The following is a 22,158-nucleotide window of genomic DNA, read 5'->3' as shown; positions in this document are numbered from 1 at the left end:
AGTGGTGTCACAGACCTCTAACTCTAGCACTTGGGAGAAAGCAGAGGATCAGGAATTCAAGGCCATTTTCGACTACATTGTAAGTTAGAGGCTAACTTGAACTAGGTAAGACTCTGTTTTAAAATACAGTGTGAGTCTGAATAGCAAATAGGGGAGTCAGTCACTCTGTGTGGGTGGGGTCTCATTTAGCCCAGGCTTTTCAGACACTGTAAATAAACCAATGACCTGGAATTTCTGATGCTTTTGCTTCCACCTCCCAGTGCCAAGCCTACATGTTTGCACCACCATGCCTGGCCCTCAAATGTTAACTTTAAAAATGGGAAACATTTTCTCAAAAGCTGTGCTTTCCTTCCCTAAAAGCTCCATCAAGGAACAGTTCCTGTCTCCTACACTGTAACCACAGTGGCGCCCCATGGGATTCCTCTCTGCACAGGCCAGCACATCCCTGCTTGCAGTACACAACAGGTCCCAGGATGCTCTGTTGTTTTCAGTGGACAGCACCTCCCTGTCTGTAGTGTGCCTCCTCCAGTAAGTCTGTGTCTTCATTCTCATTTGATTTTAACTATTTAAAATAGTATGCCAACCTGGATTTGTTTGACTTAAGGTTCTTCTATCCCCAGTTAGGAGAGCTAACAAAGTTTAAAAACTGTCTTTGTAGCTTCATTTCCAACTAAAAGATTAGTTTTACGCAGCATAATTGTAGTGACCACTAGATAAAGTTAGCTTTAAAGTATATTTTATTTACAGTGATTAAAATAAACCATATTTCTTCCTATAAAAACAGTTTACCTTGGGGCTGGGGATTTAGCTCAGTGGTAGAGCGCTTGCCTAGGAAGCGCAAGGCCCTCGGTTCGGTCCCCAGCTCCGAAAAAAAGAAAAAAAAAAACAAACCAGTTTACCTTAATAAGGATTTGCATTAGACTGAGTAATGTAGCATTCAGCAGATAGCCACCTTAGCCCTTACTGAGGCTTCACTGGGCTCTCCTGAGCTGGAAGGTAAAATTACTGTTCACTGCTATAGAAAACGTGAGACTCATACTACACATTTTCCCTCTAAAGCTCATGCTTTAGTTTGTAATATTCTGACCCATTGTCTAACTTAACAGTGAAGGTGGTTAAGATCCGGAGAGTCTCCGTAACATCCTCAGAGGAAAGCACTTGGAAAAATCTTAAGTATAAGTTTAACCCCCTGGTCTACATGTGAGGTTAAAGTAAACATCTGTATCAGTGTACTAAGTCAGTGACCCAAGCGGGCCTCTCAGAGCAGAGTGAAGCATTCTGTGGAACTGACCCACTGACACGGTGGGAGGACAGTGAGGACAAGCCTCTTCTGCATAGTGCTCCCTCTCCCTAAAGTACAGACTAAACTGCAGATTCTGACTTACAGATACAAAATATTCTAGTACTTAATATAAGTTAGATATTTTGTCTGAATTGGGGGAGGTGTGGCAATTTGATTTCATGACTTTTTCAAGAAAATTGTATGTTCTGGCATATTTAACCTAAAAGTAATGAATTTTTTCTTACAGATGCTTCAGGCATGTTCAGTTCAGCACTTGCCAGTACCATATGCTGCGTTCCCACCCCTCATTTCTAGTGATCCGTTTCTTCTACATCCTCCTCATCTTTCTCCCCATCATCCTCCTCACTTGCCACCACCAGGCCAGTTTGTCCCTTTCCAAACACAGCAGTCACGATCGGTAGGTACTCCTTTTCATGTTTCTAGTTTTCCCAGAATGTCAGGATTAGGCTCATTTCATTTAGTGAATGTAAATTCCATTTAAGCATGTAACGTTGGTGTTCTTACAGCTCTTGAGAGAATTAAGGGAACTTATAGTTAAATAAGTTAGTTTAAACATACTTTAGAGTTAACTTATTTTAAATATTTTTTCCTTGTTTAGTATTAAGTGAATTTTTATTATCTCATATCTGCAGTTTTTTAGGCGGTTAGAAGCAAAGAAACTTCCCTAATTGGTACTAGGGGTTTGTTGTGGTTGTTGTTGTTGTTGTTGTGGTGGTGGTGGTGGTTGCTGTTGTTGTTGTTGTTGCTGTTGTTGTTGTGGTTGTGGTTGTTGTTGTGGTTGTTGTTGTTGTTGTTGTGGTGGTGGTGGTGGTTGCTGTTGTTGTTGTTGTTGTGGTTGTTGTTGTGGTTGTTGTTGCTGTTGTTGTTGTGGTTGTTGTTGTGGTTGTGGTTGTTGTTGTGGTTGTTGTTGTTGTGGTTGTTGTTGTTGTGGTTGTTGTTGTTGTGGTTGTTGTTGTTGCTGTTGTTGTTGTTGTATTCTAATGAGTTTTAAGTCTATTCTTAATGTGTGTGCATTCTGTAGTTGGAGGGGGAAGGGGTGAGGTACATGGCATATGGAAGTCAGAGCACGATTTCATGGAGTTGGCTTTCCACCTTCTGCGTGCATTCAAGAACTTGAACTCAGGTTGCCAGGACAACTCAGCAAGCACCATCTGAGCCATTTCAGACACTCATTCATGCATTTCTAAGTTTGAAAAGTAGAAACCTTTTAACTGTTGGTACTTAATCTTCTAAAGATGGAGAGTTGGGGGAGAGAGTGAATGTCATGTATCAGCGCCTCCTGGAGCTGGAGTTTCTGTCTGTTGTGAGCCACCCTATACGGGTGCTGGGAACTGAATTCTGCCTGGCAGAGCAACGATCTCTTAGTGATCTCTGCAGTTAGCCCTCCTCCTCCTTTTCTCATTTCTTTTCTCCTCTTCCTCCTTTTATTGGTTAGCAAAGTTTTAACCCAGTTTCATGCGACATTATGTTATACAAAAGAAACTTAGAGTGAGGCCACCCATTACACAATTTATTTTAAGAAATCACACTACATGCTGTGAACTACAATGTGCTCTATAATCATTGCTTACTTGGTGCCCACAGTGCATTAGTGGGAGTCTCCCTGTGTGTCTCAACTGTCTGCAAACAGTCCTCCCGCCTTCACCCCAAGTATTAAAATTATAAGCATATTATAGATATATGCTAGCATGCCCAGCCATAGTACACTTCTGAAGTAAGCTAAAAATATGTCAGTTTTGTAAGTAAAAATGCTGATACAGAATGTCTAAAGTCAGGTACTAATTGACACCAAAGCCCATGACTTTTGTACTAGAGTGAAGCTTCTACTGTACCATGCCCCATTGTTCCTACTTCTGACTTACATGCACCATATTGCTAGCTCTTCAGGGGAGGCTCAGTGAAATTCTCTGTCAATCAGGGTAGTATTACAATATTACAACTCAAACTTTAACTTCCATGTAATTGGCTTGCTGTGATTGTTTTTCCCTCCCATCTTGAGAGTGTGAGTATTAAAGGACATGTATAATGTATACTGTACCAGAGGATGCAGATGCTTATGTGTAAAGAAGACAAAGTACAATTAAACTAAAAAGTTTGATGTATCAACAATGGCCTTGAAAATACTGTTTATCGTTTAAGAAAAACAATTTTTTTAAAGCATTGGAAGTATGCTGATTTCTTCTTCCCCTCCACAGCCTCTGCAGAGGATAGAAAATGAAGTGGAGCTCTTAGGAGAACATCTTCAAGTAGGCAGTTTCACTTATCCCCCTTCGGCCCACCCCCCAACATTACCTCCGTCAGCTCCTTTGCAGTTCCTGACACATGACCCTTTGCATCAGGAGGTGTCCTTTGGAGTAGTAAGTCCTCATGCATTGTTAATACTCATTTAGTTGTTTGACACCTTATTTTGAGTTGTTTAAGGTATAACTCTGGAAATGTTCAGAATTCATGATTTTTTTTTTGGATTTATTCATTTATTTATTTTTCTTTTTTCTTTTTTTTCGGAGCTGGGGACCGAACCCAGGGCCTTGTGCCTGCTAGGCAAGCGCTCTACCGCTGAGCTAAATCCCCAACCCCACCAGATCTCTTTACAGGTGGTTGTGAGCCACCATGTGGTTGCTGGGAATTGAACTCATGACCTCTGGAAGAGCAGTCAGATACTCTTAACCGCTGAGCCATCTCTCCAGCCCCTCATGTATTCTTAAAATCACTTGCATGTGTGTTTTATCCTGGTTGTTGTATCAACATTTAAGAACTAGTTAATGCCACTTGAACAGTAAGATTTTTAAAAACAGGTGTTAGCTGAGCATGGTAGCACAGGCCTTTAACCCCAGCACTGAGGAGGTAGAAGCACGAAGGATTGCTGTAAGTTATGATGGCCAGGTTGGTCTACAAAGCAAGGTCCTGGCTGGGCTGGAGAGATGGCTCAACAGTTAAAAGCACTGCTCTTCCAGAGGTCTTGAGTTCAGTTCCCAGCAACGATATTGTAACCATCTATAAATGGGATCTGATGCCCTCTTTTGGTGTGTCTAAAGAGAGTGACAGTGTACTACTCATATACAGTAAATACATCTTTGTGGGGGGGATCAAGTTGGATTTTATTCTAGCACTTGGGAGGCAGAAGCAGAGCAGGTAGAGGTAGGTGGATCTCTGAGTCAGAGACCAGCCTGGTCTACAGAGTGAGTTCCAGGACAGCCAGGGCTGGGTCAGGGCCAGCAAGAGTGACTCAGAGGGTAAGGGTGCTTGTCATGTAAGCCTAACAACTTGAGTTCCATACCAGAGCTCACAAGATGCTAGGAGGAGAGAACCAACCTCATAGCCTGTCTTCTGATCCTGCGTGCATGCTGTAACATGCACCTACCTATACACGTGATACACACACAAATTTTTTTTTTAAGTTTAAAACAAAGTAGGTTATTTGACTACTGATTATGAACACAAAATGATCATTTTCAACCTTTCCCTCCTACAGCCTTATCCACCATTTATGCCTCGGAGACTCACAGGACGTAGCAGATACCGATCCCAGCAGCCAGTGCCCCCTCCTACCTACCATCCCAGCTTACTGCCATATGTGTTGTAAGTTACTGACTTCTTTATGAATGCCTTCTGTGGTCTGTGACTTAGTATTACTGTGTTAAGATACCGCTTTTGCTTGATGTTAAATAGGACTTGAGAGCCTTTCATTTAAGGAAGAAAGTGGGAGGGTATAAACTGAGATTATCAAAATTATCAAATTGCATGTAGAAAAATTTAGCTACTTACACAGTTGAATCCGGTTTTTTTGTTTTGTTTTGTTTTTTTAGGTTTTATTCTGTGTGAGTCTTTTACCTGAAAGTATATGTGTGTATATTATGTGCATACAGTGCCTATAGAGGCCAGAAGAGGGCATTGGATCTCTGGAACTAGAATTACAGATGGTCGTGATGGTGGGAACCTGGGTCCTTTGCACAAACAGCAAGTGCTCTTAACCGCTGAGCCATCTTTTCAGCTCTTAGAGTCATAAACAACATTTTCTTTTTACACTTAGTGGAATGTGTGGGGTGGGGGAGCACATGCATGCCATAACTTGTATGGGAAGGTCAGAGGACACCTTGGGATGTCTGTTCTCTTTACTGTATAAATTACAGGGATCAGACGCAGATTGTTAGGCTTGCAGGGGGCAACCTTACTGAGCCGTCTCTTAGGCCCTAGAATTACTTTGATGGTCTTTTTCTTGGTAAAGACAAGAAGTCATTTTTACAACTTAGAACTATCTAGCCCTGTCAGGATTTAAGTTTATCTGTAATAAACATCGGGGGTTAGACATGGTAGTTTTTTATTTCTTACATAATGGAGTGTAAAAGTAGGCCAAATCCAGGGTGGTCTGTCACCCTTGTGTCCTCCAGCTTGGGCGATGACAGTAGAGTGGCTAGTAGAGTGGAGTGGGCAGCTGGGTGTGGTGGCATACTGTAATCAAGAAGCTAGGGCACAAAAATCATCTCTAAATTCAAGGCCAGCCTGCTTCTCAGAAAAAAGTACCAAACCAGGTGTGGCCACACAGCAAGACCCTATCTCGTAGAAAAGAGGGGTTAAAGAGAAAGACCATAGAGCAGGTGCCTCTGCTTACTTGCCTCTTTCCCAGGATGGAACATATTACTGTTGTTGGGACTTAGTCACGAGTCTATAATTAACTTTCAAAGATAGGTATGAAATGTAATCTTTAAACCATACAAGTTATTTTTCTGATAATTTTTGTACCTCTTTTTTCCCCTTACCACATACCTCCCTTTCCTATTTGTCTTAAAATAAGGTAATATACCCAACTTAGAGCTCAAAAATGCTTCTGTTTAATCTTCTGTATCTCCGTGTAAACTTTAAAATTAGCATTCATTTTGTAGTAAAAACTATAAAGTAACTTTTATTCTCCCATAGAGAATACTGCACTTTGGAGGCTTACTGCCTACATCTATTAACCTAGGCTTAGTCTGGAAGCTTCTAGCCTTTATACAGCCTAATCTAGGCCTAGAATGATTTCAGCCTCTGAGACTTACTGCTGAAGAACTCCTCCTTTGTAGCTCTTTCTGAGCTCTGGCTGGCTGGTCACCTCAGCTGATGTGGTTCAGACTCCTCTCCCAGCTGACTGACTCAGTCTGGCTTCTCTCTCAGCCTCTGAATTGCTCTGCTTGGCCTCACACTCTCACACTAACTTTGGAAAACTGTTCTGATCTTCTGGCTCCTACTCTCTCTGGCTTACTCTGTGTTCACCTGTCCAGCTTGTTCTCTCTCTACAACCTGTCTCTGGACAGCTGTCCTGGTAAAACTGCTCTACCTTTCTCCTCAGGTAGCTTCCCTTTCCTCTCTGTTCTCCTGAGAATTGAGCATAGCCTAGTCAATCAAATCTTTCTCTGAGTCATCACTTTGTCTGCCACTCAATTAGACTTAATCACTTTCAAACATGGGTCTTTCTCTACAAACTTTTTTACTACCGTCCTTGTTTGAGATGAAAGATGAGTACTAAGAGCATGCCTGTGTGCATGCAATGGCCTGTGTGCATGGACATACCTTGCTCCACTTATGGAAGAGACAGCTTGTGAGAACTGGGGTCTCTGCTTTCATCATGTGGGTTCTAGGGGTCAAGTTTAGACTATTAGGCTTGACAGAGCTCCTTCACCTGCTGACCTGCCTCTGGCCTTGATGTTTATCTTGTTATGCTCTTGTTTTTACTCTGAATGTGTCTGTGTAGCAAAGTCGGTGCCTTTAATGCCACAGTCAGCACTAACCATTCTTCATGCATGTGATCTGCCCTTGTCCCTCTGCCTCCATCCGTGTTGCTGTGCATCCACACTAATGCTTCCTTGGTGGTTTTCGTTGTAGATCAATGCTTCCAGTGCCACCTACAGTCGGCCCAACCTTCAGCTTTGAATTGGATGTGGAAGATGGAGAAGTTGAAAATTACGAAGTTAGTAGATGAACTATTTATTAATTTGGGGAGTGTTATATGTACTGTCCTGTACTTTCACATAAATATTTATGAGATTAACTTTGCATTTTAAGATACAAATAATTCTTTTTTTTTAAAGAATTATTTATTTATTTTATATATGCGAGAACACTGCTGCTGTCTTCAGACACACCAGAAGAGGGCATCAGATCCCACTACAGATGGTTGTGAGCCACCATGTGGTTGCTGGGAATTGAACTCAGGACTTCTGGGAAAGCAGTTGGTGCCCTTAACCACTGAGCCATCTCTCCAGCCCCAAATAATTCTTAAAATTATTTGGCATCCCTGATATATTTGAACAGTTGCCGTATAGACGTGTTTTGTTCACACTTAAAACTCCAGGGAGAGGATGCAAACATTGAGGACTATTAAGTTTGGATTAGGTATTTACAAAAGGTTTGTGGAAGCAAGACATTTGAGCTGAATCTTGAAAAGGGGGGCTTTTATTTATTTTTATTTTATTTTTTTCATAAGGTTGAGGGAGGACGTGTTAGCACACTGTGGAAAATAGCATATGTTCTGTGACCTGTGTAGCGACACGTGCCTGTGGTGCCAACATTTAAGAGCTGGAAGCAGAAGATAACACATTTGAAGCCAGCTTGGGCTATATAGTAAGACCTTGTCTTCAAAAAGGGAGAAAATGGAGATTTGAGGTGTTACATGGGGACTGACGCAGATCAGCTTGACACTTCAAGACACTTCATCTTTATAAAAATGGCAACCTAATTATCAGTTGATGCACATAAATAATGAACCATTAAAAATTATGGAAGAATGAGACATAACAATTGTAACATACTAAAGTATACATCGTGTTTTACACTTTGTAAACACTTGGTATACACTTTAAAAAATCCAATTTATTTGTCTTTTTTACAATTTGGTGTGGGTAAATTGCTCCTTATAAGAATATATCTTTAATAATGATGACATTAGTGTTGTTCTCCCAGCCTTGATGAATTAGTGGCACAGCAGGTTCCTTTGTGTCTGGTGACTGAACAGCAGGACACAAGGAGCCTGACAGCAGTCAGATCTCTCCTTGTACAAGAGTGTGCTGCACCCGTCAGTCAGAATGGGAGTCACTAGAGTCAGTCCCATTGGAGTGCCTGTGGGCTTTGTTTTAATTTTAAGACAGGTTCCTCAAGCTGACCCTTAACTTGTGATGTAGCTTTGACCGTCTGATTACTCCTGCCTCCATCTTTGAAGTACTGTTAATAACTAACAGTTCCACCACATCTGGTTCGATGTTGTCCCGGGGGGAACCCAGGGCTTTGTGTATGCACTCCATCAAGCGAGGTACATCCACAGCCACCTACCGGGAAGTTCTACAGGTCTTCCACCTGGTTTTTTTCAACAAATATAAAGGATAAAGAAACTTGGGTGGCTGGAGAGATGCTACAACTATTAAAAGAACTTAAAGCTCTATCAAAAGACCAGAGTAAAGATCCCAGCACCCACATCAGGGACTCATAAGCATCGGAATTCCATCTCAAGGGATCCAGCATCTTTCTTCTAACCTCCACCAACACCCATGCATACACCGGTGTTATGGGTACATAAAGTAAAATAAAATTTTAAGAGGTTTTACATATGGTAACTTGTATCTCTATTTAAATAAAATACTTGTTTTAAAAATAATCAGGCAGGGCTGGAGAGATGGCTCAGCGGCTAAGAGCACCCGACTGCTCTTCCAGAGATCCTGAGTTCAATTCCCAGCAACCACATGGTGGCTCACAACCATCTGTAAAGAGATCCGATGCCCTCTTCTGGTGTATCTGAAGACAGCTACAGTGTACTTATATATAATAAATGAATAAAAAAAAAAAAAAAAAAAAAAAGAAAGAAAAATAATCAGTATTTGAACATATATTAGATATTTGACTTTAAATTAATTTCAATATGATGCCATTGTTATGTTTTTAATTTTTTTATGTTTATAGATGTTTTGTCTATGTGTGTGCTTATACACCATGTGTGTGTCTGATGCCCTTGGAGGTCAGAAGAGGGTGTCACATGGTTGTGAACCTCATGTGGGTGCTAGGAATAGAACAGAGATCCTCTGGGGGAGTGGCCAGTGCTCTTAACTGATGAGCCATCTCTCTAGCCCTGTTGTTGTTATTGTTTGAAAAGTCTTATCTTTTTTTTTTTTTCTTTTGGTTCTTTTTTTCGGAGCTGGGGACCGAACCCAGGGCCTTGCGCTTCCTAGGCAAGCGCTCTGCCGTTGAGCTAAATCCCCAACCCCTGAAAAGTCTTATCTTTAATAAATTGATTATGTAGTAGATGTGCTCCACCCCCTCAAGGCTCGTTTTGCAGGTGTTAGTCCATACAATTGGTCATATCTGTACTAACAGTCTTTAAAGGTGTGCATGCGTGTGTGTGCATGTGTGTGTGTGTGTCTGTCTGTCTGTCTTATGTCTATGTGCATGTGGTGTCTTTGCCTTGTCATGGGACTATTTGTGGGAATTGGTTCTCTCCTACTATTTGGGTCTGAAGATTAATTAAGCTGAGGTGTCAGGCCCATGGCAAGTGCCTTTACTTTGTTGAGCCAAAGTCATTCTGATAAGAGTAGCTGGCCTTGTTGTATATTTACCTCTACTGTTTATTGAAATGGATTTGTCTTTGATAAAATTATCCTGAAATTCTTGTGTAATTGTTTTTCACTTCTCAATGGCTGTCCTGATTCCTGTCCTAATGACTTACTATTGTGAGCATATGTGAAAAGTCTTAAGAAGCTTACAGCTTAGTTAAATAAAGAGTTGTAAGTCCTAGCATTAGAGAAACTGAAGCAACAGCCTAGTCTACAAAGTGACACTTATCTTAAAAAATAATAATAATAATTAAGGGTTCCTCAAGCAGATGAGGATGAGCAGAAGGCTCTTGCCGCTGTGATGGCCCATGTTCAATCTCTGGGATTCATATGTGCAAAGAAGAGTACTGCCCCCCACATATTGTCTTCTGACCTTTGCGTGTGCCCCATGGTGCCGTGTGTGTGTGCAGGTGCACATACACAAGTACTTAAACTGTTACGACAGTACTCCAGTAGAAATTGTAAAGAGATGAAAATCTGTCTCCTCCTCCTCTGTAGGCCCTGTTAAACCTGGCAGAGAGACTGGGAGAGGCGAAACCTCGGGGACTGACTAAAGCGGATATTGAACAGCTCCCTTCTTACAGGTTCAACCCTAGCAACCACCAGTCAGAGCAGACTTTGTAAGTATGTCTGGGGCACTCCTGCTGCCTTTAGGAAGTAAAAGTTTGAGTGTCTGAGAGAATGGGATAAAGATGAGTGCTTAGTGTAGACACCCTGTCCAGGTCCACGCTTACCCGTAAGGGAGCTGTTAGCTGTTAGTCATATGGACTGGCTTTTTATATTCGTTTCTATGTCTACAATGTTATGCTTACATATATGCCTGCAGGCCAGAAGAGGGCACCAGATCTCATTACAGATGGTTATGAGCCACCATGTGGTTTACTGAAAATTGAACTCTGGAAGAGCAGCCAGTGTTCTTATCTTTGAGCCACCTCTCCAGCCCCATATGGACTATTTTAAGTTTCCCTAAGTCACAATAGCAAGTGAGTGGTATGAATACAGAATGAGCTGAAATTCATCTCTCTCTCTCTCTTTTTTTTTTTTAGATTTATTTATTATGTATACAGCGTTGCACCTGCATGTACACGTGCAGGCCAGAAGAGGGCACCAGATCTCATTACAGATGGTTATGAGCCACCATGTGGTTGCTGGGAATTGAACTCATGACCTCTAGATGAGCAGACAGTGCTCTTAACCTCTGAGCCATCTCTCCAGCCTTGAAATTCATATCTCATAAATGTTTTTTTTAGGGTGTTCATAAAGTTGTGCAGCATCACCACAGGTCTAGACCGTTTGTCACTCAAAAATGGTTTCCTCTTAACCTATTTGCAGCCATTCCCCCAGGTCTTCAGCCTTGTTCATTTTCTCTCCCCCAACCCTGTCCCTCTCTTCCTCCCTCCCTCCTCTCCTTCTCCCTCTGTCTTTCTCTTTTTCTGAGATTGTTTCTCTGTGTAGCCCACCTGTAATGGAACTTTTTCTGTAGAACTCAGCAGAAATCCACTTGCATTTGCCTCCTGAATGCTGAGATTAAAAGCGTAGGCCACCATTACACTGCCTTCCTGCTTGCCTCTCAGCCTCTTAATTCCTCTATCTCTAGATAGCGCATCTCAAACTTTTTTTTTTTTCTTTTTCTTCTTTTTTTCGGAGCCGAGGACTGAACCCAGGGCCTTGCGCTTGCTAGGCAAACGCTCTACCACTGAGCTAAATCCCCAACCCCGCATCTCAAACTTTCTAATGCTCACTGACCCTTTCGTATAGTTTATGTTGTAGTGATCACCAGCATAAAATTACTTCATTGTTATTTGATCGCTGTAAATTTGCTATGTAATTTTGTTATGAATCATAATGTAAATACCCAATAAGCAACCCCTGGGAAGAGTTGTTCGATCTCCAAAGGGTTTGTAGCACACAGGCTGAGAAGTGCTGCTGTGATGCCTCGGTTTTCAAGTGTGCAGCATGACTCTTCCCAGACCTAGGCATAGCAGCTAGTGCTGCTCAGGCACTCATGTTCGTGACCAGGTCAAGCTCAAGTCAGCGCCTGTCCTTTCTCTCCCTGATGGATATGTAGGTGGTTTACACTGTTCGGCTGTTATGAATAATGCTACTTGGAGCATTTGTGGAAACACTTTTCTGTAGGTTTATGTTTTCATTTCTCTTGGATGAAAGTGAAGTACCTGGAAGTGAGTTGCTAAATTAAATTCACAATTTACATCACAATTTTTCCATTTAGTATTCCTGAGAGCAATGCACTGAGATTTCAGTTTCCATTTTTCTACCACATATATTGTCTCTCTGTCTCTGTTGCAGCCTCCCTGCTGGTTTAAAGTGTTAGCCCACTAAGGTTTGACTTTCTTTTCCTTGGTAGCTGCTAATGTTAAATTTCTTTATATGTGTTCTTTGGCCTTCATATATAAAAGTGAAAAAAGAGGCCATGAATTTGAAATAGCAAAGAGGGCTGGGTATATTTAAGGGTTTAGAGGAAGAGGGGCTGGGGATTTAGCTCAGTGGTAGAGCGCTTACCTAGGAAGTGCAAGGCCCTGGGTTCAGTCCCCAGCTCCGAACCCCCCACCCCCCCCCAAAAAAAAAGGGTTTAGAGGAAGAAAGGGAAGGGAGAAATGTTGTGATGGTACTCTCAAAAAGCAAAAAAGAAGGTTTAGCTGAGAGATGGCTCCAGGGGTCAAGTGCTTGGTGAGGACCTGAGTTCAAGCCCCCAGAGCAGTTCATTAGGGTGGGGGCGTAGCTACACACTCCTGGTCCCATTGCTGAGGAAGGAATGAGCTCAGGTCTCAGTGAGAGCCCCTGTCAGAGGTAAAGGTGCACTGCAGGCCAGCAGCCTGAGTCCTCCCAGGACCCGTATAAGGAGGAAGGACTGAAGGGGATGCAGGAGAGGTGGGGGTGACTGGGGAAGAACACAATGTGGGCCCCTGTCCTCCTCAGCACATGTGCACACACATGAACACATGTGTAAACATCCCGTTGTCCCCAGACTTCTTCCATTCTTTAGGTTGTCTTTGTTGATTTTGGTTTTGTGGTCCAGGAACCAAAACCATAACTTGGCACATGCTAGTGAAGTGCTCTGAACTATGTCCCTGTGCAGTTCCTAGATGGCTTTTTTTTTTTCGGAGCTGAGGACCGAACCCAGGGCCTTGCGACTGCTAGGCAAGCGCTCTACCACTGAGCTAAATCCCCAGCCCCTCATAAAATTTTTTATGAGATTTGTTTTCTTTTGTGATGTTGAGGATCCAAGGTGGTTCTTAGCACATGCCAGTCAAGTACTCTGCCCCAAGCTATGTCCCTACCTAGTTTTGATTTTGTTTTAGTTCTTTTTTATTGTTTGCTTTTCTGTTGATGACTGAGATTTTCTTCTTGTCAAAAAAAAAAAAAAAAAAAAAAAACCTCCCAGATCATAGAACTTTACTCTTCCCCCTCCCCCTTCTTTTTTTTTTTCTTCCGGAGCTGGGGACCAAACCCAGAGCCTTTCGCTTGCTAGGCAAACGCTCTACCACTGAGCTAAATCCCCAGCCCCTGCCCCCCCCCCCTAACTAGAATTTAAATTTTTTATTTGATAAATTACTTTTACATGTGTTTGCTGTGTTTGTGCAGGTAGGTGCACATGCATGTGTGTGCACATAGAGATGAGAAGGTGATATTAGGTGTCTTTCCAATCATTCTTCAGTTCTAAAGTCAGGGACTCTCACTGAAGTTCACTGATTCTCTAGCCAGCCTGTCTCAGGAGTCCCAGCCTTTTTGTGGGAGTCAGACTGTGGTGTCTTACCTCTACTCCTACAAACTTACACAGCAGGCTTTATCCATCAAGCCACCTCCCCATAATTTGGTATATGGTATAAACTTTTTGTGTTCTTCTACATTGGCTCTTTTTCATGTGAATATTCTGCTATCCCAGTACCCTTGGGGGAAGTAGGGGCGGTGAAGGGGGGAAAACAGGGTCTCACTATGTAGCTCTGTCCTGGAACTCACTAGACCAGGCTGGCCTCAAACACACAGAGATCCTTCTGCCTCTGTGTCAAGCAGTAAGATTAAAGGTGTGCATCGTCCTGCTCAGCCTTACGTCAGTACTTCTAAGAGTAATACATCTAGAATCTCTGCTTTTTCAGACTGGCTGGGATTTTAGTTAGAATTGTCCTTTTTTATCACTTGTTTTTGTTCTTTTTGGTGAGTGTGTAACATCTTAAGTGTAACTGTGTAGTGCCTGCGTGTCAATGGCGCGTGAGCCCGCTCGTGCCCGGACATTGGGTGTTTTCCATGTTACTGTCTTGAACAGGATCCCTCATGAAGCTAGTTTGCTTTTGCCTCTAACCAGGCTGCCAGCCAGGAGCCCTCAGACTTGCCTGTCCCTCCCTCCCAATGCTGGGGTTACAAGCACACACAGCCTTGCCTGGCTTTGTACATGGATGCCAGGCTTTCAGACTTGGGTCTTCATGCTTACGAGCACTGTTAATCACTCAGCCATTTCTTTCGGTCCTAAGCCAGACATTTTTGATAATGTCTAAAGAGCACTTGGTAAATCCCTTAGCATCATCTTTAGGATAGTGGTAATTTTTTTTTTAAGTGATATTTTGATAACTGAGAATAGCTTTGCAAACATACTAGTCATAACAAAATAGAAAACCAAAAATGATCTCTCTGCTCTTTTTCAGGTGTGTAGTATGCATGTGTGATTTTGAGTCAAGGCAGCTTCTTAGAGTCTTACCCTGTAACCACGAGTTCCATGCCAAGTGTGTTGATAAATGGCTTAAGGTAAAGTGATCACAAGTGTAAAGAGAATAACCATGTTTTGCATTTTTATTGATTAAAGTTCATCTGAGTAAGTCCATGGTTTGGAGGAGGGGGTATAGGAGATAGAATGGAAGCCTAGGGTTTAGAGGAAGCACTCCACGAGAAGTCCAGTGAAGAGCTGTAGAGACTGGACCGGAAAGAGATTGGTACTGCGTGTGCTTAGCACTGCATGTGCTCAGCGTGGGTAACTTCTGGGTTTAGTGTCCAGCATTGTTTTTATTTATTTTAAGAAGAAGAAGAAGAAGATAATTGTAGCCATCAGCATGGTGGCTGTTTGATAAGGGCAGGAAGCAAGCACAGTGTTTGTCCCTGTTATCTATGTGCTCTCATTTTAACCTTGGGCCAAGACCTGGGCTCCTTAGATTTTTTTTTTTTTTTTTTTTTTGAAATTAAATCAGAGTTAGGATGGGACCTTACTGGGGCTTTTTTTGACAGAGACTTTTGTGGGAAATAAGCTTTTTATTAGAGTCTGATCAGTCCTTCTGTACATACAGAAAAACCCCAAAGATAAGAACAGCAGAGGTCTGTCAGAGTGACTGCGAGGCTTCTTGTCCTCCTTTAGAGCACTTCTTTGTGTAGTCTTAATTATGTGAATAAAATATAAATAAAATGACAAAATGCTTTAGTCAATTTTGAGTTTTTTTAGTAGACTGTGTAATTAGATAACTGTGATTAGGACGTCAGTTAAGGAAGAGCTGGTGTGCTGGTCCATACCTGTGGTCCTCACATTCGAGGGGAGGCTGAGCCAGGAAAGTCTTGCCCCGAAGGCCATTCTAGACTACTTAGTAAGACCTGTCTACTAAAGCCTGTAAATGAAGAGTGGACTTCATAGAAAAACAAAACAAGTTGGGGATTTAGCTCAGTGGTAGAGCGCTTGCCTAGGAAGCGCAAGGCCCTGGGTTCGGTCCCCAGCTCCGAAAAAACAAAACAAAAAAAAAAAAAAAGAAAAACAAAACAAAACAAAAACATGGCTCGGGAGGGCTCGGTGATGTGGCTGGTTATTGAAGTCACTCTGAAGCATGGAGGAGTTTATGCTTGATCTGGAAGGCAAGGGGGAGGGGCTACTGCAGCTGTGTTTGACAAACACACTGGCCACAGTGTAGAGAAAATGACAGGAAATCTGGTTCCTCAGAAAGGAACAGTCTAGGATGAGGGTGAGCCAGGCATGCTGGGCAATGACAAACAGCCAAGAGGACTTGGTTTCTCTTGAGCCTGCCCTCATGACGTGGGAATTAGAGTTTGCTGGGTGGTGGTTGCAGCAGCTAAGACGGTAAGTGATGCCTTTTGTTTTTCCCACCTGTGGAAATAAAGGGAAAAAACACGTTAGGAGTCAGGGAAGGAGTAAGTGGGAGCCAAGTGGTATGACCTTACTCTGTTGATTTCAGCACAGTTTAATGTCAGCACTCAGGAAGCAGGGCAGGTGGATCTCCTTGAGTTTGAGGTCAGCCTGATCTACACAAGAGAGACCTTGCAAATCTAAGAGTAGTGAAGACTGGAGCTGCAAGCAGTTGGTGTGCACTGTGAAGAGGCGGGGACAGGAGAAGTTCAGTGCTCCATCCTAAAGACTAGATTAGTGTGTATGACATCCTGGATTTTATGCCCAGCCCAATTCCTGTTGTCCCCCCTCCAGAAAACAAAAAAAAGAACAGCCAAGATCGTGATTTTAAGTTGATTTTTTTTTCCAAACTAGTGATAGCAGATCATGTTTATGAATTTAAACAAAGTCATTAAAAAGTTACTCCTTTGTTTTGTTCTTTTCTCCTGCCTCCAGAGAGCTGGATTGCAGACTTTACCACCATCCTGGTGTAGGATTTGTTCTTAAAGGAAGAGTACAGAGGCCATATGAGAATGAGAGCAGAACTGGGTACTTCACTGTACGAGACCTGACTTCACTGGGCTTCCTTCCTCTTGTCTTTCAGGGAAATCGTACTTGCCCAATTTGCCGAGCTGATGCTTCTGAAGTGCACCGGGATTCAGAGTGACCAGCCTAAGAGCACAGATTTAGTTTGGGTGTTCCTCATCACATGTATATATGGACTATCCACTGAACTTAACCTGTGTGGCTTCCAGCCCTCCCTTTACCAAAAGGGTCAATGGACCTTTCTTTGCACTGTGTGACTTAATCAACTATAAAAGCTTACAATTAGTCTTCACAATTATGGGATTGTTATACTAACTGTGTGATTGGAACTCCAAAGACCTTTTCTTTAGCTTAATTTTGTGTGTGCACTAACATTCCCTGGTTTTTGTGTGATCATTCCGAGTGTTGCTGCAAGATTACAGTGGACGTGATCTTTTAGCATGTGCTTTTATAAAAAGTGGTAGCTCCAGATGACATAGCAATCTACCTTATATAGAGCCTTCAGAAACTGTGAGTGGAACTGAGTGCAGCGGACGACTGCTGGTGATCAGTGAATCTGTGAGCGAGTGTGTGCAACTACATGTGTGGGGGCATGGTAGCTACTGTGTGTGTGTGAGATCCTATATACCAGCATGTACCAAGAATGTGTGTGTAGTTTTAATTATGCTGCAATGTATAATCTGGTGTGTTATTTAAACAGCACTAGTACTGTACACTGGTTTTCCCTTGTGTTTGCTGTTGCACACTGATTGCTAAGGGTGCATCGATTCTAAGCATTGAATACTCCATCCCCTCCCTCCCTCCCAATGAATGGAATGAGAAAAGCCTTCCTTTGCTTCAGGCAGCTGTTCCCTTCTCTTCCTTGGTGATCCTAAATGGGTCACTTAAAAAAGTGTCAGATTCTCGCTCCATGACCTGATTTTTTTTTTCAGTTCTTTTGTAAAAGAGACTTAAATCTCCAACTTGCTATTTCCAAAAAGAAGGTGCAATATCATATTCATCATCATTAGCAATATTAGCATTTCAATCAGTGATCTGATGTTACTTGGTTTTCCTTTACATTTCTAGTAGCTTCTTACAGAAAGGACCTGTGTTTTTATTAATGTGTAGATTTCTGGTCTGTTCTGAAGATGTTTGAGTAATATATTTTATAAACACCACTGGTCCTGTAAGTCTCTCCTCCTTGACTTCCACTGGAGCAAAATCTGTTTTAACAACTCAGCCTGGCTTCTAGTTTGTGTTCTTCACTCAGGCCCCCATGGGCAGCGGTGGTTTTAAGGGAACTGTTTGTTTCTGTTAGTGTTGATTGAGTTCACACACTCCAGGCCTGAGGTGTCTACTTTTTCCCTCAGTAACATTCTCACTGAAACCTTTGTTTCAGGACGGATCAGTGCTGTGACAGCTCATTTCGTAGGCCTGGTTTGCTTTGACGTCTTACTCTTTTTCTTTTAATTTATGTTAGAATGAGAAAAGCTTAATACAACAGGTGCCCAGAATACTTGCAGTGTAAATGAAGATTGGATTTTTGTTTAAAAAAATAATGCTGTCAAACAGGAACTGACCTTTATTTAATCTGAAATGATACATAGCTGTGTGTATATATTTTTAAAAATAGGTTCATTGAACATAAATCAGATTGTTTGAGGTCATCTTTCAGCAACATTGGGTTCCTTTCTCCTCAGTGTGCTCAGCCTTCTCTGCCTCTGTGAGTTGTCAGCATCTGTGCGGCCACACAGACTGCAGCCTTCCACTCGCAGCCGTGCGTGACACCTTGCTGCCGACCTCACTCAGCTCTCATGCAGGGACTGTGTTCAACCACTTGTTACTGCCGTGGTTCTTACCTCCCTTGAAGTTTCTCTAAGCTCGTCACAGCCTAGAGTTCAGGAAAGTTAATCCACACAGAAGCACAATTTTGTCCTCTTCCAGACACTGTTGCCTCTATCTAGTTAGACAAATAGGATTTAATCAACATTCTGTTGCCCCTAGATTTGTGTTAGTGTGTCAGAAATACTTAAACAGTGGTAAAATGCACATGTTACTTTTAAATCATTAGGATAACCCCTGTCTGGTTCCTAATGAATAAAAGGTGTGTTAAATACCAAAATTATTGACATATATACTAATCAGCTCCAAATCACATACAGTTTAATCTTTATTTTTTAATTTAAAGAAATCATGTTTAAGATGGTAAAAGCCCATCTTATATATAGACTTTTATATATCTTCAAAAACTTTGTACCTGTACAGCTCTAACAACACTGCTCCTCTCAGTATTCATCCTGTCGATGCACAGGCAAAGCACTTTCCTAACTACTGCAGACAGACTGACTACCAAGGCACACTGTGCTCACGACTGGAAAGTGGCCTTTCAATGTTTGCCATAAAGTCCCAGTAAATTTTTCTTGTTTTGTAAGAGGTAGTTGGCAATTTAGGGGGCATCTGGGTCTGTCCTGGTAAAACCCTACCATGCAGATGACTGCCTGTCTCCTGGGAATGTCTCGGCACAGAGCTTTTGTGACGTGCAGACCTCTTCATGGACGGGTGAGGCTGTCTTAGGTGCACACTTGGATGTGGTTCCCAGCTGGCCTCGGCGAGCATCTCTAGCTAGCAGATGAGGAAGTGCAGCTGTCCTGGGGAGATGCACCAGGCCACAGAGGATGCGGCAGCCTCATCCTCTGTGCTCTAGAACTCTGTGCTCTAGAACTCTGTGCTCTAGAACATTGTTGGCTTAGCCCAGCTGTGCAGTTTTTGTATGATTTGAATTTGAGTTTTGGTGTTTTGGTTTTTGGTTTTTTTTTGGTTTTTTTTAGTTTGGTTTTTATTTTGGTTTGGGGGTTTTGTTTTTGTCGTTGTTGGTTTTTTGGCTTTGTGTGTGTGGGGGGGGGTGGGTGGGTTTTTGTTTTGTTTTGTTTTTGTTTTCATGAATCACGATATTTTGTACTTTTAAAAGCTCCAACCTCCACAAAACAACTCAAGGCCTCCAAATATCAGGATGTCCTGAAAAAATTTTTTTAGCAGAATCTGAAATTTGATTTTATACGCTCCCTGAAATGTAATTTGCTAACATTATTAAATTTGGGCCTCTTGTGATAATCACATACAATCTGCCTGCCTGCCTGCCTGCTTCTGAGTGTTTTCCCAGCATCTCCAGGCCTCCTTAAGTCTGTCCCCCACCGTGCATCTGCTTACCTCATGCTGCTCTTTGTTTCAGATTATGAAAGCTCACAGGGGTGTTTGTTGGAATCATTTGCTGAGTCATTTCCTCAAATCATATTCCATTGTGTCAGTTAACATAGTTTTAAATGTATGTATTATAAATATCTGTAACCAAAATCATTTGAAGGCTTGATAAATTTTTAACAAAGTTTGTACATTTTTTATGAAAGTTACTAGTAATGCTTTACTAAGTAGTGCAATGAATTTTTATTTTTAATCCCTGTGCCCAATTTTGGAGTTGAGAGGGTTGTTGGTAATAAATGTATGATGTACACTTAAAACATATGTTGTGTTTCGTGGAAGGTGTTTTAAGAATCTATTTGCAAAGGAATAGAGGGGAGGGACACAGTAGGGGAATGGAGTGGAGGGTGAGGGACAGTCACAGTGTGTTCTTTGGCATTAGTGTAAACAGCCTGGACTCACAAAATGAGCACTGGAACATGGAGTACTTGTTTCCTTAAAAGGAAGACAAGCGTTCAGCAGAAAATGTAGCCACACATGGGTATATGCGTAACCAACAGTTAGAGGTGTAGGAAAGTAAATGTATCATCACTGCCCCTCCCCTACCCCATGCACCATAAAATACAGGAAATATACCAGGTAATTGGAAAAGGAAGTATACACTGGGGTCAGTTTATATCTAGTTAATGGGGTGGGGGGCCTGCTCCGTATTGTCATACATGATTGCATAATCTTCTTTGGCTCAAAAATGTAGACAGTATGTCACCCAGTTACTTGAGCAGGTAACTGAGTCTGGTAGCCAGCAAATCCATTCAGAAATCCTGATTGCGAACCATTACCTGGGAAAGAGCCATTCTAAAAAGTCATTATATCTTCAGCAAGTGTTCTTCCAGCAGGAGGCAGGTTAGAAAGCTGATGCTAGAAAAGCCTCATCCTCGCCAATCCCTTCCCCTCTGACAAGTGTTGCAGTTTTCACTAGGCTTTGATAGTATCACAAACCTCTCAAATGTGCCAGCGAAATGTCACTGGCTGTAATGCTAACATGATCAGAAGCCCCTGTTACACTAGAGTAAAATTCTCATGCGGTATGAGAAGTATAGTTTAGTGGCCACATCTCCAAGCAGAAGAATTGATCTCGTAGAGTGCTTCAACTGGAAAAACTATCCAGTATGTATCCTCTCAGTATGTAAGAAAGGTATCTTCATATGGAGGTGGCCGTCATGGTGGCTTGACGGCTCAGGTCTAGACTACTGGGTTGCATTATCTGGTTTCTAAGAAGCTGTACTTTAACTATGGATCTATACTCCTGACCCATGATAGTTTAACTGGGCTATATTTAAGGAGCTCCTCTTTAAGTGGACCTTACTCTACCCCTCAACTTTGTGTGTGCAGAGGATGATGACAGTGAGTATTACTGGGGAGTTTCTCTTGTCCTTTAAGACAGGGTCTCTCACTGTCCTGGAGCTTACCAAGCACGCTAGGCTAGCCAACCATTGAGCCCCAGAGACTCTCTGGTCTCCACCTCCCCAGCATGGGCATTACAAGTATCTGCCACCATCCTCCGCTCTTATTTGTGTTACTTTAATGTGGGTTCTGGGAGTCACCCCACTGGGTCCTTTACACCATAACAAGTTATATTAGCTATTCAGAGTAAAGTGATTTTTACTATAAAGTGATTTCTGACTATAGTTTAAGGCATAGAATGATAAAAAGTTTGAGTCTGCACAAGTCTCCCCAGGTTCAGGACCATGTGGAAGGGAGAGAGTGTAACTGTAACAAAAGAGCTGTGAAATGCTATCTTCCAGACAGGACACGCCAGAACTCACCGCAGTTACAGTTACCCGCACAAAATTCAAGCCAAGACTAGTCAGCATCCCAACAGGCAACAACTAACTGGACTCAGTGAGTGTATTGGTCACGGTTCTCTAGAGGAAAAGGACTTGTAGAATATGTAAGAAAAGATATAATGGCTGTCTACTAATGGGAGACCAAGGAATGGTCAGTACACAGGGTTGGCTGTGTCAACTGGTCTGCAGTATAAGCTGGAATCTCGAAGTAGGCTTTAATGCCGGTGAAGAGTGAGAGCAAGCTTCCTCCTTCTGTTTCCTTTATATGGACTGATAGCAAAGGTATGGTCCAGATTGAAGGTCTATCTTCCCTCCTCAACAGATTAAAAGTGGTTCTTCCCACTTCAAATGATTTAATCAAGGAAATAATCCCACAGATGCACAAGTTGCTTGGATTCGTTACTTGAAGAGGCAACCATGTCAACAACAGCCATCGCAGCTGGTTACAAAAGGGAGGGAAATGAAGACCTGCTGGAGGTGCCTGGGGAAGTGGGAGGGACAAACCAGGTATGCGTATGACCCATGTGCATGGTTTACATGTATAGAACTAAGAATATAAACTGCTCCGGTAAAAGCAAGCTAGGTCAGCGGAGATAGCCAGTC

The 22,158-nt window shown here is 42.3% G+C and overlaps 1 protein-coding gene and 1 long non-coding RNA gene across 31 annotated transcripts in view; one reads left to right on the top strand and one right to left on the bottom strand.

Moving 5' to 3' along the window:
• Rnf38 (ring finger protein 38) overlaps positions 1-20,028 on the top strand; it is a 108,728-nt gene extending 88,700 nt beyond the window's left edge. For 18 of the 30 annotated variants that reach the window (NM_134467.2, XM_087660264.1, XM_087660262.1 and 15 more), the window contains 8 exon segments: positions 361-528; positions 1,530-1,700; positions 3,499-3,660; positions 4,776-4,882; positions 7,160-7,244; positions 10,372-10,493; positions 14,532-14,631; positions 16,590-20,028. In NM_134467.2, coding sequence (NP_604462.2) covers positions 361-528; positions 1,530-1,700; positions 3,499-3,660; positions 4,776-4,882; positions 7,160-7,244; positions 10,372-10,493; positions 14,532-14,631; positions 16,590-16,652 — 978 coding nt within the window. In that variant the 3' untranslated portion in view covers positions 16,653-20,028. 30 annotated transcript variants of the gene reach the window in all.
• LOC148005768 (uncharacterized) lies at positions 10,906-13,244 on the bottom strand. Its single transcript, XR_015620853.1, has 2 exons — positions 13,049-13,244; positions 10,906-11,569 (listed from the first exon to the last, which is right to left on the bottom strand). It is a non-coding gene; the product is annotated as an uncharacterized LOC148005768 (long non-coding RNA).
• Positions 20,029-22,158: the final 2,130 nt, after the last annotated feature.

Source organism: Rattus norvegicus, chromosome 5 (genome assembly GCF_021556685.1).
Source record: "Rattus norvegicus strain SHRSP/BbbUtx chromosome 5, alternate assembly SHRSP_T2T, whole genome shotgun sequence".
NCBI classification, from domain to species: Eukaryota; Metazoa; Chordata; class Mammalia; order Rodentia; family Muridae; genus Rattus; species Rattus norvegicus.
The sequence above is the reverse complement of the archived record's forward strand: the minus strand, read 5'-3'. Positions and strand labels throughout refer to the sequence as shown.